Source organism: Dysidea avara, chromosome 11, assembly GCF_963678975.1.
Source record: "Dysidea avara chromosome 11, odDysAvar1.4, whole genome shotgun sequence".
Classification (NCBI taxonomy): Eukaryota; Metazoa; Porifera; class Demospongiae; order Dictyoceratida; family Dysideidae; genus Dysidea; species Dysidea avara.
The window spans coordinates 9,388,510-9,409,620 of NC_089282.1; the positions used below are offsets into that span (position 1 = coordinate 9,388,510).

Genomic DNA, 21,111 nt, shown 5'->3' on the forward strand with positions numbered 1-21,111 from the left:
GCTTTGGGACTTTTTTAACCTATGTTTTTTTCTTTACTACAGGAAGAAGAAAAGATGAAGTAGATGTACTTTAAATATTTTATCAGTAAATGTACAAATTATATATACTGTATAATACATATGTGACCGGATTTGCGAAAAGGGGTCCAATTTGCCAACTTTGACAATTGATAACTTCAGATTGGAAAGAGCTATTGCCTTGATATTTGGGCAGTGGTGAGCACCACTATAGCTGAATACATGGTGAAATGTTCAGGTTAATAATTATGTTACTTGAACACTGAGTTATGGTCTCCAACATTTACGGAATTGGATGTGTGTGGAAGACCCCTTTTCGCAAATCCGGTCACATATATTGATTACAGAAATCTCCATGGTGGTTTCTTTGTAACTGAACACTCTACAAGGTGACTTCTTCTAATTGCTCTCTCTACAGGGTGAATTGTTTGTAGCTGAACGATCTACAAGGTAACTTCTTCTAGCTGATCTCTCTACAGGGTGATGTGTTTGTAGCTGAATTCTGTATAGGTGATTTGTTTGCAGCTGAGCTCTTTACAGAATGGTTTCTTTGTAGCTGAACTCTCTAAAAGGTAACTTCTTCTAACTGATCTTTCTACAGGGCAATTTGTTTCTGGCAGAATTTTCTACAGGGTGATTTCTTTGCAGCTGAACTCTCTACATGGTGGTTTCTTTGTAGCTGAACTCTCTACAAGGTAATTTCTTCTAGCTGATCTCTCTACAGGGAGATTTGTTTGTAGCTGAACTATCTACAAGGTAACTTCTTATAGCTGATCTCTACAGGGTGATTTGTTCGTAGTTGAATTCTGTACAGGTGATTTGTTTGCAGCTGAGCTCTTTACAAAATGGTTTCTTTGTAGCTGAACTTTCTCCAAGGTAAGTTCTTCTAACTGATCTTTCTACAGGGTGATTTGTTTGTAGCTGAACTATCTACAAGGTAATTTCTTCTAGCTGATCTCTCTACAGGGCGATTTGTTTGTAGCTGAATTCTGTACAAGTGATTTGTTTGCAGCTGAGCTCTTTACAGAATAGTTTCTTTGTAGCTGAACTCTCTACAGGGTGATTTGTTTGTAGCTGAAATCCCTACAAGGTAACTTCTTCTAGCTGATCTCTCTACAGGGTGATTTGTTTGTAGCTGAACTCTCTACAGGTGATTTGTTTGTAGCTGAACTCTACAAGGCGATACTTCTAGGTGATTTCTCTACAGGATTCCTTGTTTCTAACTGAACTCTCAACAGGGTGATCTGTTCATAGCTGAACTTTCTACTGGGTGATTTGTTTGCAGCTGAACTCTCTAAATGGTGGTTTCTTTGTAGCTGAACTCTCTACAATGTGACTTCTTCTAGCTGAACTCTCTACAAGGTGACTTGTTTCTAGCTGATCTCTCTACAGGGTGACTTGTTTCTAGCTGAACTCTCTACAGGTGATTTGTTTGTGAACTCTCTACATGGTGGTTTCGTTGTAGCTGAACTCTCTACAAGGTAACTTCTTCTAGCTGATCTTTTTCACTGCATATTTGTTTGTAGCTGAGTTCTCTACAGGGTGATTTGTTTGCAGCTGAACTCTCTACATGGGAGTTTCATTGTAGCTGAACTCTCTACAATGTGACTTCTTCTAGCTGAACTCTCTACAGGGTGACTTGTTTCTAGCTGAACTCTCTACAGGTGATTTGTTTGCAGCTGAACTCTCTACATGGTGGTTTCTTTGTAGCTGAACTCTCTACAAGGTAACTTCTTCTAGCCGATCTTTCTACAAGGTGATTGAGTTTTTTGCAGCTGAACTCTTTACATGGTGGTTGCTTTGTAGCTGAACTCTCTAAAAGGTGACTTCTTCTAGCTGAACTCTCTACAGGATGATTTGTTTGCAGCTGGATTCTCTACGTGGTAGTTTCTTTGTAGCTGAACTCTCTACAATGTGACTTCTTCTAGCTGAACTCTCTACAGGGTGACTTGTTTCTAGCTGATCTCTCTACAGGGTGACTTGTTTCTAGCTGAATTCTCTACAGGTGATTTGTTTGCAGCTGAACTCTCTACATGGTGGTTTCTTTGTAGCTGAACTCTCTACAAGGTAACTTCTTCTAGCTGATCTTTCTACAGGGTGATTTGTTTGTAGCTGAATTCTCTACAGGGTGATTTATTTGCAGCTTAACTCTCTACAAGGTGACTTCTTCTAGCTGAACTCTCTACAGAGTGATTGATTTTTTTTGCAGCTGAACTCTCTACATGGTGGTTTCTTTGTAACTTAACTCTCTACAGGGTGATTTGTTTGTAGCTGAACTCTCTACAGGGTGATCTGTTCATAGCTGAACTCCCTATAAAGTAACTTCTTCTAGCTAATCTTTCTACAGGGCGATTTGTTTGTAGCTGAGTTCTCTACAGGGTGATTTGTTTGCAGCTGAACTCTACATGGTAGCTTCTTTGTAGCTCTACAATGTTACTTCTTCTAGCTGAACTCTCTACAAGGTGACTTGTTTCTAGCTGATCTCTCTACAGGGTGACTTGTTTCTAGCTGAACTCTCTACAGGTGATTTGTTTGCAGCTGAACTCTCTACATGATTGTTTCTTTGTAGCTGAACTCTCTACAAGGTAATTTCTTCTAGCTGATCTCTCTACAGGCCGATTTGTTTGTAGCTGAACTCTCTACATGATGGTTTCTTTGTAGCTGAACTCTCTACAAGGTGATTTCTTCTATAGCTGATCTTTCTACAGGGTGATTTGTTTGTAGTTAAACTCTCTACACGATAGATTCTTTGTAGCTGAACTCTCTACAAGGTGATTTCTTCTATAGCTGATCTTTCTACAGGGTGATTTGTTTGTACCTGAACTATCTACATGATGGTTTCTTTGTAGCTGAACTCTCTACAAGGTAACTTCTTCTAGCTGATCTCTCTACAGGACAATTTGTTTGTACCTGAACTCTCACATGAGTGTTTCTTTGAAGCTGAACTCTCTATGAGGTGATTTCTTCTAGCTGATCTTTCTACGGGGTGATTTGTTTGTAGCAGAACTCTCTACAAGGAAACTTCTTCTAGCTGATCTCTCTACAGGGAGATTTGTTTGTAGCTGAACTCTCTATACATGATTTGTTTGCGGCTGAATTCTCTACATGATGGTTTCTTTGTAGCTGAACTCTCTACAAGGTAACTTCTTCTAGCTGATCTCTTTACAGGGTGAATTGTTTGTAGCAGAACGATCTACAAGGTAACTTCTTCTTACTTATCTCTCTACAGGGTGATTTGTTTGTAGCTGAACTTTTTACAAGGAAACCTCTTTTAACTGAGCTCTGTACAGGGTGAATTGTTTGTAGCTGAACTATCTACAAGGTAACTTCTTCTAGCTGATCTCTCTACAGGATGATTTGTTTGTAGCTGAACTATCTACAAGGTAACTTCTTCTAGCTGATCTCTCTACAGGGTGATTTGTTTGTAGCTGAATTCTGTATAGGTGATTTGTTTGCAGCTGAGCTCTTTACAGAATGGTTTCTTTGTAGCTGAACTCTCTACAAGGTAACTTCTTCTAGCTGATGTATCTACAGGGTCACTAGTTTGTAGCTGAATTCTCTACATGGTGGTTTCTTTGTAACTGAAGTATCTACAAGGTGACATCTTCTAGCTGATCTTTCAACAGGGTGATTTGTTTGTATTTGAACTCTCTACAAGAAATCTTCTTCTAACTGATGTTTTAACAGGGTGAATTGTTTGTAGCTGAACTCTCTACAGGGTGATTTGTTTGTAGCTGATCTCTATACAGGTTACTTATTTCTAACTGATCTCTTTAATTCTGTTCAGGGTGACTGCTCTATTAGGATGACTGCTCTATTAGAGTATCTCGATCTCGCACTTGCTACACCAAGTTGGATTTCGTGTTATAACTCCGTGGATTTAAGTCTGATTCTTCTACACCATTGAAGAGCCTTTCTAAGATGATAACTCCATCTGTACAGCGATTTTGAAAGCATTACCCCAAGCGGTTTACCTGGTAGGCGTGGCAAGCATAATAATAATAATAATAATAAAATAAAAATATTAAAAATTAGCTAATCTCGATTGCGTAATTGTTACACACTGTTGATTTTTTCGCTGTATCTTCCTGGTTTTTAGCTCGATTTCTTTCAAACCACAAAAGGTTTGAGGTTCAATAGTTAACCTATTCACCCACCGATTTTCAGCTTCTTCCCATACGCGGTTTACCCTGTAGGCGTGACAACATATTGGTGTTATTTTTCGTGCATAATCGCTCATAACTCTTTGTCTGTTTATGGTATTCCAGCCAAAGTTGGTACCGAGATGCGCCTTTATATCCCCCTTCTGTGTGCCAAATTTCAAGGCAATCGGATAACGCGTTCGAGTTTTATAGCAGTTTTTGTAAGTGTGCGACAAGAAAAAGAAAAATAAGAAGAAGAAGAAGAAGAAGAAGAAGAAGAAAAAAAAAACGAAGAAACTCAGCCAATTTTTGAAGTCGCATATCTCGGGAACGCGCGAAGCGATTTCGCTCAAATTTGGAATGTAGAGTGCTGCAGTTGGGGGGCATGTCCACAGCAAAAATCGTCTTGTTTCATCAAGGAAGCACAGAGCTACGGAGGTGCGAAAATTGCGTTTTCTTTCTTCCTGTCAATATACTCACGGGTGTTACGCGCCGGCTTCTTGGGCCGCACGACACACTACCGTGTGTCTTGATATTATGAACTCTTGGTAACACCGGAAGCTGTATATCACGTGACCCACGTGCAAATATTGTTATTGCTGTTTGTTTTGTACTGTGTCATGTTTGTTTTGTACTGTGTCATGTTTGTTTTGTACTGTGTCATGTTTGTTTTGTACTGTGTCATGTTTGTGTTTGAGTTGTTGTGTTTTTTTTATTTTTGGACAGTGCCTCTTGCAGGCTTGTGCCTTTTGTACTGTTCCTTCCCTTGTGGTAAAATTGATAAATAAATACTGAAGCTATCACTTGGATAGGACCATGGGGGTGTATGAACTTTTGATAAGCTCCCATCCTGTGCTGTTACTGACAGTTTACACTTTTGATATTGTGTGTGCGTATGCGTGTGCAACGCACATGTGCAGAGAGTCCTAAATAATAAGACCATCGCACCTTCTGGCATGGTCCTATAGCAACATATAGATAATCATTGTTGAAAGTACCAGTCACCATTACTTGGGTGAAAAAAGATAGTGATCGATCATAGACAAATCACAAACAGATTATGTGTAGGGACATGGTAGTGAATGTTTTAATGTGTTCATATGATTTTTTAGATGTATGCCATTTCTCTTAAGCTAGCCTCTCCTATTGTGTATAATACTGTCAATCTCATACTGATATATTTTTCTTTCTTTTTTTTTTGCAGAGTAGAAAGAGCTCCATGCATATATATGTTCCATCCAATGCAGAGGTGAGTAAGTATATTACATGTATCCTGTGAATTGGCTTGGGCAGAAAAGGATAAAGAGGTTCACAGGCCAGCTCTAAACAGCAAACTTGTAGCAAGCACACCTAATGCTACTTATGGTAGTCTGGAATGTCCATTAGTTGTTAAGCGGCATTTCACATAAAAAGAGTGGTATAGACAGTTCCATACAGGTGTATGTTATGGCCAGGACCCTGTGTATGTTATGGCCAGTACCCTGTGTATTGTTCATCATTAGGAAGTGTCACTTCACCCTGCTATTGTAAGGTGTTTAGTATATTTACTGATTGTAAGGAAAATATTTTCCTCTCCATAATTAGGTGTTCACGGAAAACAGATGATCATCCATCAAATTTTTATAAACATTCTGCTGAGGTAAGTCTGTTAGGTAATTAAAAACTATGTGTTTGGTTAAGCGTTGAAACCTGGTCACCACTACTGACCTGCTGACCCGGATGGTCAGACCCGGATCAAAGTCAATGCTAAGAGCTATGTTTTGTGTAGTCTTGTGCATGAGAAGACTTATGTTTCAGGTGCTTGGTGAGCGTGTTAAGTAAACTAGTAACTATGGTGGGAGTGGCTTTGCACATACCTACCATTGTCAGCACACTGTATTGAGAAATTTATAGTGTAGCTCCACGTATCATAGGTGGCGAAAAGGGAGGGGGGAGGGGCTAGGGGACTGAAACTCCCCCCCCTCAGAATATCACGCCGAAATTATCCTTCTTGGAGTGGGGCTGAAAACCGTGATAAAGATCAAGATACTCTAATACACTGTTAAAAATGAAGTGCTATGATAGCACCTGAAAATGCTATGGTAGCACCTAAAAGTGCTAAATTTTGACTGCTCCAGTCAAAAAATAGCACCTAGACGTGCTACCATAGCACTTCATTTTTAACAGTGTATAGCAGTCACTCTAATAAAGTAGTCACAGTATTAGAGCAGTGTGTAGTGAGCTATGTAAGGATTTTTATGTAGTTTATCAGCTATAAATGCGTAGTTGGTGAGGTGGGCAGCTATTGTCAGCTGGCTATGACCTTTTTTTTTTGTCTCACCTTACTAAACCAGAGACAATGTAGTGCCTCATTTCCATATGTCTGGGTCAGTCCAGCCCCCCCCCTCATATCAACTACTTCCTCTGCCCCTGCCACATATATATATATATATATATATATGGTGTTTCTAGAGCTCCGGCAGCCGGAGGTGGTTTGCCAATGCTACAGCTCCGTCACTCCATCACGTGATGTGATACTTCAACACGCGGTATTTCAGTGAACTATAGACTGGGCCGCCTGTCGCCTGTACCTGTATCGTGCTGTATGGTTTAAATGGAAGAAAGTGACTCTGAGCGGGAGGGAGTGTTAGGGACTGTTGAAGAGGAGTGTGACAGCGTAAACTTTGTTCTTGGTGAGAAGTTTTCGTCTTACGAGCAGCTGAATGAGAAGATTACTGCGTACCAACAAGGGAATAATGTCCAGTTAGCCTACACTGACTCGCGGACGCTGGATGCTGCTCGGAAAAGAGCACCGAAGAGAATACAGAAAGCAAATGAAAAATTACATTATTATTCTTTGCACCTTACGTGCAATCTTGGTGGAAAGCCGTTCCACAGCAAAGGATCTGGCCAGAGACCTTGTCACAGGTATAGCAACTAAGTGGTCGAAACTTATTTAGCTGATGATGCTACGTATATTATTATGTGCAGCACGATTAAGCAGAATTGCAAAGCTTGTATAAAGCTTAACTTAAGTGAAGATGGCCAGTACCTGGAGATCACAGACGTCTGCAATACTCACAATCATGAAGTCAGCAAGGTACAGTATGCTAGAAATTAATTACATCATGCATTGGGCTATTTCTATTACGTGTGTACATATAATTTTTTTCTAACAGGCTATTTATGATCATTTACCCTGACAACGAAAGTTGACACCATCTGAACGGAATGAAGCTGCTGAATTGTTAAAATTAAGGGTGAACAATAAGCTACTTCAGCAGCACCTATCACAATCAACTGGGAAGATTGTTACCCTAAAAGATATCAGCAATATAAAGCAATCAATACGGAAAATGGATGGAAATGATTTGGAAAAATTGTCTTCTTATCTGAAGGCAATAGAAGGTAAAACATTTTGTGTAACTGAGTAATGTACACTCACCAAATATTTTATTTATTGTGCATTGCAAGTATTCCACATTTTCGCACAAACCTAATTTTACAGTATTAAATCGATACAATGGGTGAAATATTTGTGAACAATAAAAATTGTGTAAATTTATTGAACACTTGTTTTCATGATGAAGAAAGGTGCTAAGTGCAAAAACATATTTCCCAAAGTTTAAAAATCTTTGTTTACTATCATCAATGTTCCCAAAGATATGAAAGATATGAGCATTAGTATGCTCCATGTTCAATAAGCCATTCACTCTCACTTTTTTCAAATTTTACCCTTGTAGTGCTGAAAGGCATAAATTACTTATTAATTTTATGAGAAAGTAACAGTGAAAGTCATGTTGATTGTACTCGTAAGATGTGACTGTTGAACTAGGCACATGTAATTTATTTTCAAGTTCCATTTTGTCACTGTACAAATCAATCTTTCTGTTTTTACCAGTTTTCTTTGAACGTTCTTAGTTTACAGGCTGAAACTTTGGTTGACCATTCCTATGTAGATAAATATGTAATTAAAATGGAGTTAAAAATGCAGATCCTGTCTTATATAGCAGCAGTACTTCTTTGATCACATAACATAGTTATCTCATATGCACTTGCATAATATATATTATGTGCATGCATACTTGAATGCAGAAGTAATAAAGGGGTGTGTAAGCACCCTTCTATATCTCCTCTAACAGACTGGAAACTGACTTACTAATGGACTAGAAACTTGCCTTAAATATGTATATATGCACTACATAACTGCATGTGTAGTTGTCTTAAAACAATATCAATTGCAGTTATGCTAACCTCTGAACACAATCTTGAAGAGTGTTTGAACTGATATAGGATACAGATTCAAGGCTACCAGGCTTCCCAGGTACAGTCATGGATTTTTCTCCTTTCTGCAACTTTTCAAATACACTTAATATAACATCTTAAACAGGCTGTAGGACCAGGTGTCCTACAAACCTTCAGTTGCACTTGTGCTGTAAAGCCTTAAAAGAAATAAATAACCCCTGCACTTGAAACTAGTTTGAAATCCAGTGGTTAGAAGTAGTATACTCATCATGTTATGGCTGTAAACCTGTTGCAGTGACGTGTAATCCAAGAAACAAGCTTGGAAGATACCATCAATTATATGCTATAGTACGTATTTTTTGGATTTTTATTCAAATTAACTGCTGCAATTATTGCTTTTGCAAGTCCCACACACCTGCACATGCCTACACACACACACACACACCTGCACATGCCTACACAAACACACACACACACACACACACACACACACACACACACACACACACACACACACACACACACACACACACACACACACACTGAACGCCACAGGTTTGAGTGCTTTTTGCATGCCATATGTACAGTGCTGTATATAGCAGGGTTAAAAATCAAGAGTTATTTGGATTTTCCAGGTCAACTGAGCCATAATGTTTGTGTCAAGTAGGTCAATTTTTACAAAATATCGGATAACATGAATGACGTATCAATCAAGTTTTATCACTGCATTGGTTTAGGTGGATGGCAATGTAAGTGTGCCACTGGTGGGGTTTCATGCAGAATGAATGATTAGTAAAAATGTGACCGAATTTTGGAAAACCGTCGATATACGCACAACAGCACTTTTGTAATAAAACGCATTTAAAAACTATGGGTAAAAAATGCAAGCTCCAGAAAAAAAATTATGCAAGTTTTTATCGTCTCATCGTCTCGCTGGTGGGTGAATTAAGCTGCCAATGGATAAATCCTGGGAATCATCGTGTTCGCCTGTCCATAGGGAGTACAAAAATCTTTGTTTCATCTACATACATGAAAGGAGTCCAAAGTTACAGACGTTTGTTTATGTTGCGGTGACGGAAGAATTTACTGACGATCATTTTTCAGTGAATTTGCCTTCTTTCTCGAACAAAGAAGCATGCCTGGAGAAACAAACTATACCTTGGTGGATGCACAAATTCATGGCGAACACAATGAGCCAAGATTAAATTCTGTACGTCGTTGTATCAGTAAGTTATGATGATTTATGTAAGCGCCTGTAGATTCTTTTCTCGATAGCTTCTGTACATATCAAATTATTTGCTCGTCCGGCTGTCTAGTGCTGTATTTCCAACGCTGCTTAACTTAGGAAGCTGAAACTTGGCTAGTACATTCCCCTGTCCCTGTAGAAAACAAAGAACAAATAAAATGCATTTAAATTGTGCGGATATCGACGGTTTTCTAAAATTAGGTCACAAATAATGACTGTATGCAAGCAGCCTATTGCCCCACCCCTTTTCACAGGGTAGTGCTGACAGATTAGTCATTATAGGTGCCTTGTATATAGGGGGAACATAACATTTGTAATCAATAACTCAAGAATGGGACTGTGTGATGAAACACGGAATTAGTTTCTAATAAGTTTTGGATGATATCTCGAACAGCAAGATTTACATGCTGCTCTCTGTAGGCCTTGGAGCCACACCCACTTATTGCGATTATATTGTTGAAGTAGTTCATCAATGAAAACTTATCTGGTTTGGAATAATGTACTATTTATGGCAACATTGAAATCAGGTCACTACTACCGATTCAGATGACCTGGAAGTAACCCAAGGTGTTCATGTTCACTATTTATATCTAAAACTTCTAGCTATATTTTGGGCACCCCACTAGTATAAGTATTAAAATTTCTAGCTATATAGTGTGAGCTATAATAATGATCAGTCAGTAAAATAATTGGTGTTGGTTTGGCTAAATAAGTAGGTTCATCACCTATAGGCAATATCACATATTTCCAATAAGTTGGCATGCCCCACAAAAAAGGCTGGCAAAGACTTATACAATCACTGTGTTTCCCATTGAGTTGTATGATATATAATGGATTAGTGGGGCATGGCTCCACGTATGCCTACAGACATGCAGTAATAGAAAAATATTATCTATGCTACATAGTGAATGTGACTCAATAAAGAGCTCAGATCATGATACACCATGATGTATCAATTCCCATGTCACCAAACTAAATGATTAATGTCACATGCGATCCAATTTGGCGTGGATATTCTGTAAACCAGCTCAGAATGTGACCCAGGTGACTCGACCCTGATTCAACGCTGATTTGTACAAGTGTATAATGTTTTGTTCAATATTTGATATTAGATATACAGGTGTAACTGCTGCTATGTATCATAAAATGTAGCTCTTGATCCATAGCTTGGTTTTAGGGTTAGTTCCAAAATTACTATAGGGGTCAGTGGGTCATCAAGATCAGTTTCAACCCTAATATGTAGAACATATGTACCCGTGTGCATACTTGAAGTGCTCTTTAGAGCTATTTCTTCCAGGATCAACAGTTGAATTTCTGTGTGATGAAGACAAGAATTTTGTTGGTATTGTTTTTCAAGACGGCATTATGAAATCAACCTTTTCTGCTTTCCCAGAAGTTTTACTGGTGGATGCAACATATAAATTAACAGAATTGAGGATGCCCGTGTACTTGATGATGGTGGTTGACGGAAATGGTCAAAGTGAAATTGTGTGTGCCTTTGTTACAGTTTTGGAAACTGAGGAGTCAATGGGAAAAATGATACAAGTTTTCAAGTCTCACAATCCAGCTTGGGCCTCCTCAAAGTTTTAATCTCAGACAAAGATTGCAGTGAGAGAGCTGTTTTTGCAAAAGAGTTTCCTGGTATTTGTTTACAGCTTTGTTTATTTCATGTGTTACGAAGTTTTAGCCGAGAGATTACTTGTGACAAAATGGGAATCAGAGCTGGAGAAAGAGATCATGCTTTGGAAATTTTGTTAAAACTTGCATATTCTAGGTCTGAGTCAGACTACAATCAGCAGTATGAAGTAAGCAAGAATGTGTGATGTATAAGTTGTTACCACTTCATCAGTGTAAATAGCTGATGTGCTTATTGTAGTCATGCATCTGTATTAAAACCATACTCACTGTACACATGGCTCAATCATGTATATGTGACCTGCTGAGTGAAAACCCGACTTGCTTGATTTTACAACTACTTTGTTGTTTAGAGAGAATAAACAATGGGGTGTTAAAGTTGCAGTCTTTTCTGGTCAGTACTATGTACTTTTGGAGTTACAGCACTAGAAAGCAATATTTGCAACATTGCCGTGAATTGAGGTATTCATCAAGGTACGATAAACTTACATTTTACAACATAACTCGCGTTTTCTTTGTGGTACAAAAACGAAGCAAGGATATTCTCCATGAAAAGGCAAATCTAGTGATGTATTACGCATTTAAGTTTATGACATTTTTCACTGATTTGTGAATGCTTTATTAAATATCATCTGGCTACTTATACTGAGTGAGCTATACAATAGCTTATTAAGAGGCGTGGTTACCATTTCTTGATTTCTACGGCAATTAAGAGAAGACAATAAGTATTTGCTTAATAGTTGGCTTAAAAGGGTTCCAGCTAGATAAAAAGAGCTAGTTAACTACACATGTACAACTCACCTATAAGCGAGTTTTAAAAAGGGTTAGGCTAACTTATTTCAAAATGGGCCTATCTAAATTTGTAGTATTAAATCTGGGTGGCGCATTTCAAAATGGGTTGACCAATTTTAAATCAGTCAAATTTCGAAGAGGTTCATAACACTATTGTATCATGTATTATGCATGTAGGTATGTTATGTGACTTCAAGGTGTTGTTATTATAGGATTTACGGCTTGCTGGTCTCACCACAGTTTTTACTTACTACAATGATAATTGGCATCCCATTCGAGAGGAATGGGTAGAATGTTTTAAGAACACAGCCTTCACCCTGGGTGAGAGGACAAACAACAGATTAGAGAGTATCAACGCTAAAGTGAAGAGTGTTTGTGCAAGGTATCTGCATGCTTGAATGCATACCTAGACAAGTATTATAAGGGAAAATTAAGAATTGTAAATTCAATTAGGGATCATAGAAAAAAGTAGGAGGTTACCTACACTTGCAGATAAACTAGTGGACATTTAATCCATAATTCAGTCATGGATACAAGGATAAATGTTCACTAACATATTTGCAGGTGTAGGCAACCTCCCTTGTTCCCTACTTTTTTACTACTGTATGATCCCTAGTCAAACTTTAAAACTCTTATATATGTACTTGTTTGTTTACATTTTCGCCAGAGGTAATGTTTATGACTGAAAATGTGCCCCAACTATAAATTATTGTCTTGAAACCATTACACTTTTCTTTCAGCTATTTTCAGCTCATTTCACAGTGCTACAAACAAAAAACAGTAGAAGTGCCTCTGCAATCAATCCAGTAACCATGGAAAATACGGATGATTCCTGTTTACAATTGTATGGAAGCCATTGCGCTACTGCAATCAACACCTTGTTATCACAAATTGATACCTTCGGCTGTTAACAAAAAGAAATGGGACACAAAGGAGGACAAAGGTAAGTCCATGATGTGTACATTGTACATACTGTGGTGCATCTGTCAAGCTAAAGCAACATTGAATAAAATAGCTAGCTATTATCGAGTTGCACTTGTCTGAAGGCATCAGGCAGGCAGACAGGCAGTAGAAAATTGCATTAAACAAAAACTTTTTAAAATCTATTGGAAACATTCTGAAGGCACTTTTGGGCTTGGTTATACCTAACCAATACTGCCAAGGCGACAGGATGGTATTGAGAAGATGATTTTTGGATGATATTTTTGGCCAACTCTCCATGTTCCCTAATATAAAGCACAGTATACCGCATATTGTATGATACACAATTCATATTCAAGGGCTAAACATTAAAACATATCTATTGTGATTATACGTGTGGATCATTTACTGTATGAGTAACTACCATGGCTCACCATGTTATAGGGACTTTTCTAGACGGTTTCACTCTGTTGTAATTATTATCCAAGTTAGGGAAAGAATGATAACTAAGAAATATTATATAAGTGTACTTGCTTATTACCATGTACTGTATACTGTACTAGTGCAAATCGTTGCACGGTAGTATGATTGCAATGATTTCAACATTTCTCATCAATGTATGTACCATGATCACTTATACCTATTCTTATACTGTTTAATTACTCAGTTTGCATGCCTCAACCAGCACATCCTTAATATATACCTCTTGTGTTCTTGCTCATGGATAGATGAATACTGTAACATAGTGATGTATTCTATGATGATGCATTATAGCAATGATGTATGACTGATTAAGTAATGATTGATGATGTAACTATACTGTATGACTGTAGTATATGTGTTTAACATTATTATGATGAATCAGTCGTGATCGTAACATGGTGTCAGAAGTGCTGTTGTAAAGATGTCCATTCTTTGCAAGCCACCAGAGCCTTTGTCCTTCACAGGAAATGTCGCACAAAACTGGCGAGAGTTTGCAGAGCAGCTGCAATGGTTCCTTGCAGGAACTGAATCAACCGAAAAGGGTGACGAAGTCAAAATTGGCATAATGCTGTCTTATGCAGGCAAAGAAGCACGAGAAATTTACAAGACGTTGCCGTGGACCTCCGAAGGAGATGCAAACAAATTTGATAAAGTGCTAGAAGCCTTTCAGAACTATTGCTCGCCGCGCAAGAACATTATCTACGAGAGATATACATTCTGGAGCCTTCGACAAGAAGAGGGTGAATCCATTGACGCGTACCTAACGCGACTGAAAGTCAAGATAGACACGTGCGAGTACAACAAAGAAGGCTGGCCTACAGCTGTGCGACAGGAACTAATTCGCGACAAGTTCGTCTTCGGGCTGACCGATGATTCCCTGAAAGAGAGACTTCTTCGCGAAGCATCCTTGACTCTCAGCAAAGCGATAGAGATAGCTCAGCGTTCAGAATCGTCGAAACAACAAATCAAAGACATGACTCGGTTTTCGCACAGTCCGAATGTACACACTATGAAAGGACGGAGTGGCTCAAAACCTACCTACTGTGGACAATGCGGACAGACACACAAACCGAAAGATTGCCCAGCATATGGACAAAAATGCTCAATATGCCACAAATTGCATCATTTTGCTAAAGTGTGCCACAACAAGACGTCCCTACCAAGACACAAATATAGTACAAAACCACAGAGAACCTCATTCAAAAGTGATCGCGACTCAAGAACTGGCACCAAACTGAGACGAAAACTCCATGAAATACAAGAGACTGACCACAGCACACAAAGTGATCTGAACTCAGACAACGAGAGTGATTCTTATCAATCATCTGATGAATTTGCTCTAAGCCCACTACAGATTGAAGGTATCAAGAAATCTTCTGCATGGCTCACTGACATTCTAGCCAATGGCAATCGTGATAAGCTGACAGTAAAGCTGGACACTGGAGCAGAAGTGAGTGTGTTACCATTGCATTTGTACAATAAGTTACAAATAAAACCCCCACTCAAAACCACAAGCATGAAGCTGAGTGCCTATGGTGGTACTTCCATTAAACCTACTGGTACATGCAAACTTACCTGTACTGGTAACAGTAAGGTGTGTGACGTTAAGTTTTATGTTGCACCAGTAAATGCACAAGCAATACTGGGTCTAACTGATTGTGTGCAACTTGGCTTAGTCAAGAGAGTGAATGCCCTGCAATCTGAGTTGCTGACTAAGGATGCCATCAGAGACAATTATCCTAGCTGTTTTAGAGGACTTGGCAACCTTGGGAGGTACCACATCACCATGGTAGCTAATTGCACACCTGTTGTCAACCCACCTAGGCGAGTCCCACACTCACTAAAGCAAAGGTTGCATCATGCCCTAGACAAAAATGTGAAGTCAGGTGTTTTGGTAAAGGTTGACCAACCAACAGACTGGGTCAACAACCTGGTCATAGTAGAAAAGAAGAATGGCTCATTAAGACTTTGCCTTGACCCAAGAGACCTGAACAAAGCAATAAAGCGTGAGCATTACAAGATCCCAACAATGCAAGAAATTGCTAGTGAGTTTGCAGGCAAAACTGTTTTCTCAACCCTAGACCTAAAAGATGGTTATTGGCAAGTGCAATTAGATGAGAAAAGCTCACTGCTATGCACCTTCAACACACCATTTGGCAGGTACAGATTCACTAGAATGCCCTTTGGTATTAAATCAGCCAGTGAAGTGTTTCAAAAAAAGAATGAAGAAGCCTTCTCAGGCATCAATGGAATCCATATTGTGGCTGATGACATAATCATAGCAGCTGTAAATATTGAAGAGCATGACCAAATTCTCAAACAAGTCCTTGAGAGAGCCAAAGAGAAAAACATCAAATTTAACTTTGACAAACTTCAATTACGTGTGAGTGAAGTTAGATACCTAGGAACCATGGTCACCCCAGAAGGGATTAAACCAGACCCAATGAAAGTCAGTGCAATTGTCGAGATGGCTAGTCCCACTGATAAAGCAGGTATCAGACGCCTACTAGGTATGATCAACTTCTTAGCAGCTCACATCCCAAATGTTTCCACCATCACAGCACCCCTAAGAAGCTTGCTTAAATCTGACATACTTTTCACCTGGGGTCCAGAGCAAGCAAAAGCCCTCACAAACATCAAAGAAGTCCTCTCCACAGCTCCTGTATTAAGCTATTTCGATCCAACCGTCACCAGCACCATACAAGCTGATGCAAGTCAACATGGCCTTGGAGCATGTTTACTACAGAAAGGCAAACCTATTGCTTATGCCTAAGCCTTAATCCTGCAGAGTGTAACTATGCTCAAATTGAAAAGGAACTGTTGGCCATAGTATTCGCTTGTCAGAAATTCCACCAATACATTTATGGCTTCGAAACCAAAGTACAGAGTGACCACAAACCACTAGAATCCATTGTACACAAACCACTGTACAAAGTTTCACCAAGACTTCAGAGAATGCTACTTAAACTCCAAAATTATGACCTATCTATCAGGTATGTAAAAGGAAAAGACCTGCATATAGCAGACACACTGTCACGAGCATATCTAACCAACCTTGATGACTCAACTCAGAGCAAAGACTTAGAGTTTGCAATACATGCCATGATAGAGAATCTTCCTGTATCTGAAGAGAAAAGGTCCCAACTCCAGGTAGCAACAGCTACAGACCACCAGCTACAGCAGTTACTGGCACTGATGATAAGTGGATGGCCAGAGGATGTTTCTAGTGTACCCATATCACTTCGTGAGTACTGGAAAATAAGACACAATCTATGCTGTGCTGAAAACCTCATTTTCATGAACAACCGAATTGTGATACCATCTACCATGAGACAAGAAATCTTGAAGTGTATCCATGAGGGACACAGGGGCAAAGAAAAATGCAAAGCTAGAGTATGTGTGTACTGGCCTGCAATGTATGAAGCTATTGAGAATGAAGTGAGGAAATGCCCAGTATGCAACAAGTACGGCAAGGGAAACCAGAAAGAGCCAATGATACCACATGACATTCCGAATCGTCCATGGGAGAAACTTGGTGCTGATTATTTCTCTTTTGCCGGAAACGATTATCTGTTAGTTGTTGACTATTTCTCAAAATATCCAGAAGTAGTTCGTGTGAACAGTAAGACAGCTGAAGCAACCATAAACAAGATGAAGCAGATATTCTCCCGACATGGCATTCCCAACACTCTTGTAGCTGATAACATGCCATTTAACAGCAAAGCATTCAGGCAATTTGCGAAAGAATGGGATTTTTCAGTTGTCACCTCCAGTCCCAACTATGCACAGTCAAATGGTCTTGCAGAAAGAAATGTCCAAACCATAAAGACATTACTGAAAAAGGCTAAAGAGGGGATGAAAGATGAACAATTAGCCTTGTTAGAATTCAGAAACACTCCAATTACTGGACTGCAAGAATCCCCCGCACAGTTACTAATGAGTCGAAGGCTGCGTTCAACTCTTCCAATGACTGTTCCGATGCTACAGCCACATGTTAGTGCAAATACTAAGAGCAAACTTAAACTTAGACAAAACACCCAGAAGAAGCACTACGATAAGACAGCCAAGAACTTACCTACATTGCAGCCTGATGATGTAGTTCGGTACCAAGGCAAACAATCATGGGAGCCTGCCGTGGTACTCAGTCACCATCCTGCTCCCAGGTCGTACAATATCAAGACTGCTGATGAAACATTGCTGAGACGTAACAGGCGACACTTAAAGAAAACTATTGAGAATCCCCCAGATGTAACTACCAATCTGGATGACTCATTTACTATTGAAGACTCAGCCCCAGCAGTCAATAATCAGATGCCACATCCAGAGCAACCATCAGCTAGAGTTCCAACATGTAATGAGAAACGTACAAGAAGTGGCCGAATAGTACGACCTCCTGCTAGATTTTGTGATGACTGCTACTGACTGACTTTATGCATACATGTAGAGTAAGTTGTTGTGTTTATTTTGACTTAGTTGTAGTTTTGAAGTTGATTGTATAGGTTTTGGTTGTATACACCTGTTAGTTATTTAGTTTTGTATATCTGGAAAGGAGGGTGTAACATAGTGATGTATTCTATGATGATGCATTATAGCAATGATGTATGACTGATTAAGTAATGATTGATGATGTAACTATACTGTATGACTGTAGTATATGTGTTTAACATTATTATGATGAATCAGTCGTGATCGTAACAAATACAAAATTATATATGTATATTTTATGTAATATCCTAATTTAAATTATAAATCATTGTACAGGTACAGCACACTCATGCATTTTTTTGAGCACTTTTGTGCCCTGCTGTCAACTTTACGGAATGAGAGGGACCACTGCACATTGATGGCTATGGTGAAGAAAAGGATTGATATGAAAGATCCTGTAGAAATTGAATACTCCTCAGTTCTCACACCTTATGCATTAAATGTATCCAAGCAGCTTTCATTGCGGAGGAAGGTCACCATAGTCTCAGAACATGATCGAGAATGCCATATTACATCATCGGAAGGGATTTTGAAGGTGACAGTCAACGGATGCCACTGTGCATTTTGGAACACCACCAACCTCCCTTGTCGTCATATTTTTGCTGTGCGAGAAAGAAAGAAACACCCTTTATTTACTCCCTTACTTCTTGCGGAATGTTGGACAAAGGATTATATGAGAGATGCTTACTATAAAAAATCAGAATTAACGGTTGAGGCTTCAAGCAGTGTGAGTAGTATATGATTATACAGCTATAAAATTCACTATAATTGTATGTACAGATTTCAAGTATTGGGCATGGACCACAACGGTCATGTTTAACACAGTACCAGAAATACCATAAAAGCCATATTGTTGCTGTGGAGTTAGCTTCTCTTTCTTCCGAGGTTGGCATGACTGAATTCACAAGAAGGTACACTTTGCTACAGACCTTGAGAGATATATGGGCATCTGGAAGGGATGCAATTCTTTGTGCAGGTATGTAATCACCCGTATTTGTTAATATTTTTATGACATTTATGCAGCTCAAGATCAGCACTGCAGTGACCAAAGAGGAGCTGTTGCTGTTACTGCAAGTCAATCCCTTGTTGGTTGTGTCAGTAAGGTCACAGTGCTAATCAGAATGCTAGGAATGAAGGCAGTCAAGCTGTTGAGAATGCTGGTGAGTGTGGACTGACAAACATTTTCAGCACTTATGCAATGAACTCTTTTGATAGGTACATGTACGACACAATCTAATGCTGTTTGTAGTAATAGTAGTGGATCAAGTACCAGCCATGGTGATAATGAAAGTGATGGTACAAGAAATAGTGAAGTAAACACTACAGAAAATCACCTACTTGAAAAGAATGATCATCATGATCAAGGTACTTTGTAGTTTAATGACTACTTACTCAAATTTTGCATAGGATATCAGCCACCTGTACCATTGGTAGACACAGTGCAAACTAGAAGCAATGATGTAAATGGTGTGTGTGTGTACGTGCGTGAGCCAAGTAGCTAGAACACCTGCCTGATAGTCAAAACATTCTAGGTTCAGTACCTGGTTATGCAGTTACTGTTGTTTCCTTGAGCAAGAAATTTTCTTCACATTACTTAGCTGCTCATGGGGACCTGATGACTTTGCATTACTCAGGTGCTAAAAGTCAAATCCTATTGGGGCAAGACTAATAAAATACAAGAGGTTGTATCATGTCTCACACTTGAAGGTATTGTTAGCCAACCTTCACCCGACATGAATAGTTGGCATTTGCTTCCTGAGTTAACATCTGGTAGCCATTTGATGTTACAACTCCCAGTGTCCACTAGGTAATGTTGATGTACGTAGTATGGTAGTTGAAGGGTTTGATGGTAGCCATTTGATGTTACAACTCCCAGTGTCCACTAGGTAATTTTGATGTGTGTAGTATGGTAGTTGAAGGGTTTGATGGTAGCCATTTGATGTTACAACTCCCAGTGTCCACTAGGTAATTTTGATGTGTGTAGTATGGTAGTTGAAGGGTTTGATTCTTGCATTTGCTTTGTGCAAGTGTACATATACCGTAAATCAGGAAAATTTCAATGCAGAAAATTTTCGTCTATTAAAATTTCGATGCTACATATTTTTGTCACTTTTGACGGAATAGCTAGCTATACATTAATATTTGTATACACGAATTATCCATATAATAGTTAACAATAATTCGTCGTTTTAATTTTCATCGATACAGCCAGCAATGAAAATCTTTTGACGACAAACTTTTCCTGTTTTACGGTAATACAGTATGTGTTGTGTGTGTGCATGTTTGTGTATAGTATGTGTATTGTGTGTGTGTGTGAAATAGTGTAATCAGTAAATTACCAGGGGTAGTATTAGAACTGTGGTACAAACTTGCAAAACATTTATCACAATCTGATTGCATCCACAGAGTTACAAAGTATTAGGTTACCTAGTAAAATGCGAAAGAGAGGAAGACCTAAAGGAGCTGACAAGACTGTTATTGGTCTCCCTAGAAAGAAGTCCAGAGGAAGCAGGCCTGTGTCATTCCTATACAAAGGTGCTAAGCAAAAGGAACTTGGTATGTATGTTAAATAACCTGTGTGGATCTTGGAAGATGTTTTCATTTTTAGTGATTTTAACCTGGTTTGTTGATCTACAAATTGCAAAGGACGCCATAGATGGGAGCCGAATTATAGAAGAGGATGATGTAGAAATGAGACCTGAGATGGTTTCATCATCATGCACTGATGAAAATGTCTGCTTAGATATGTGCAGGAAGTATTGCACCCGGGAAGCATGGGCAGCTATTAACAGTGTAGTATCTATAATTCAAGCCAATCCCACATGGTATTGTGGAAGATGCACAAGGGAGATAATTGACGATGAACAGAATTCAATTGTTTGTGAAAGCTGCTTAGTATGGTACCACTTTAATTGTGTTGGTCTCAAAAGATCACCGAAGAGGAGAGTATGGATATGCCGCTCATGCTTTGAAGAATCTGCTGACCAATAGGTAGCCCAAGATTATTTCACGAAGTAGTCAAACATTAATTAATTTAAGAAATTTCTTCTTTGCTGTACCGTTATAGTTCAAATGATCAATTCTGTACTATAAAAGGTGCAGCCAGTAAATGACAACTAAAAATAATAATCACTTTCCTGGTATATAGACAATATACAGAATGAC

The 21,111-nt window shown here is 38.9% G+C and overlaps 1 protein-coding gene across 2 annotated transcripts; it reads left to right on the plus strand.

The window, feature by feature from the left end:
* Window positions 1-6,667: 6,667 nt before the first annotated feature.
* Window positions 6,668-21,074, plus strand: LOC136238477 (uncharacterized). 2 transcript variants are annotated; one of them, XM_066029007.1, is made up of 12 exons: window positions 6,668-7,067; window positions 7,131-7,239; window positions 7,319-7,547; window positions 10,928-11,435; window positions 12,270-12,439; window positions 18,223-18,673; window positions 18,727-18,922; window positions 18,970-19,106; window positions 19,162-19,311; window positions 19,354-19,413; window positions 20,353-20,502; window positions 20,555-21,074. In XM_066029007.1, the coding sequence occupies exons 4-9, from the start codon at window positions 11,340-11,342 to the stop codon at window positions 19,261-19,263; spliced, it is 1,152 nt and encodes a 383-aa protein (XP_065885079.1). In that variant the 5' UTR covers window positions 6,668-7,067; window positions 7,131-7,239; window positions 7,319-7,547; window positions 10,928-11,339; the 3' UTR covers window positions 19,264-19,311; window positions 19,354-19,413; window positions 20,353-20,502; window positions 20,555-21,074. The 2 variants fall into 2 exon arrangements, with proteins under 2 accessions (XP_065885079.1, XP_065885080.1); XM_066029008.1 differs by lacking the exon at window positions 19,354-19,413 and having other exon boundaries at window positions 6,671-7,067; window positions 20,555-21,073.
* The last annotated feature ends 37 nt before the right edge of the window (window positions 21,075-21,111 follow it).

Bases quoted from the DNA above. Each gene is read 5' to 3' on its own strand.
- LOC136238477 (XM_066029007.1), top strand. From the start codon at position 11,340: ATGGGAATCAGAGCTGGAGAAAGAGATCATGCTTTGGAAATTTTGTTA. The intron at 12,440-18,222 runs GTATCTGCATGC...ATCATTGTACAG, and splicing joins GTGAAGAGTGTTTGTGCAAG to GTACAGCACACTCATGCATT. The intron at 18,923-18,969 runs GTATGTAATCAC...ACATTTATGCAG, and splicing joins GGATGCAATTCTTTGTGCAG to CTCAAGATCAGCACTGCAGT.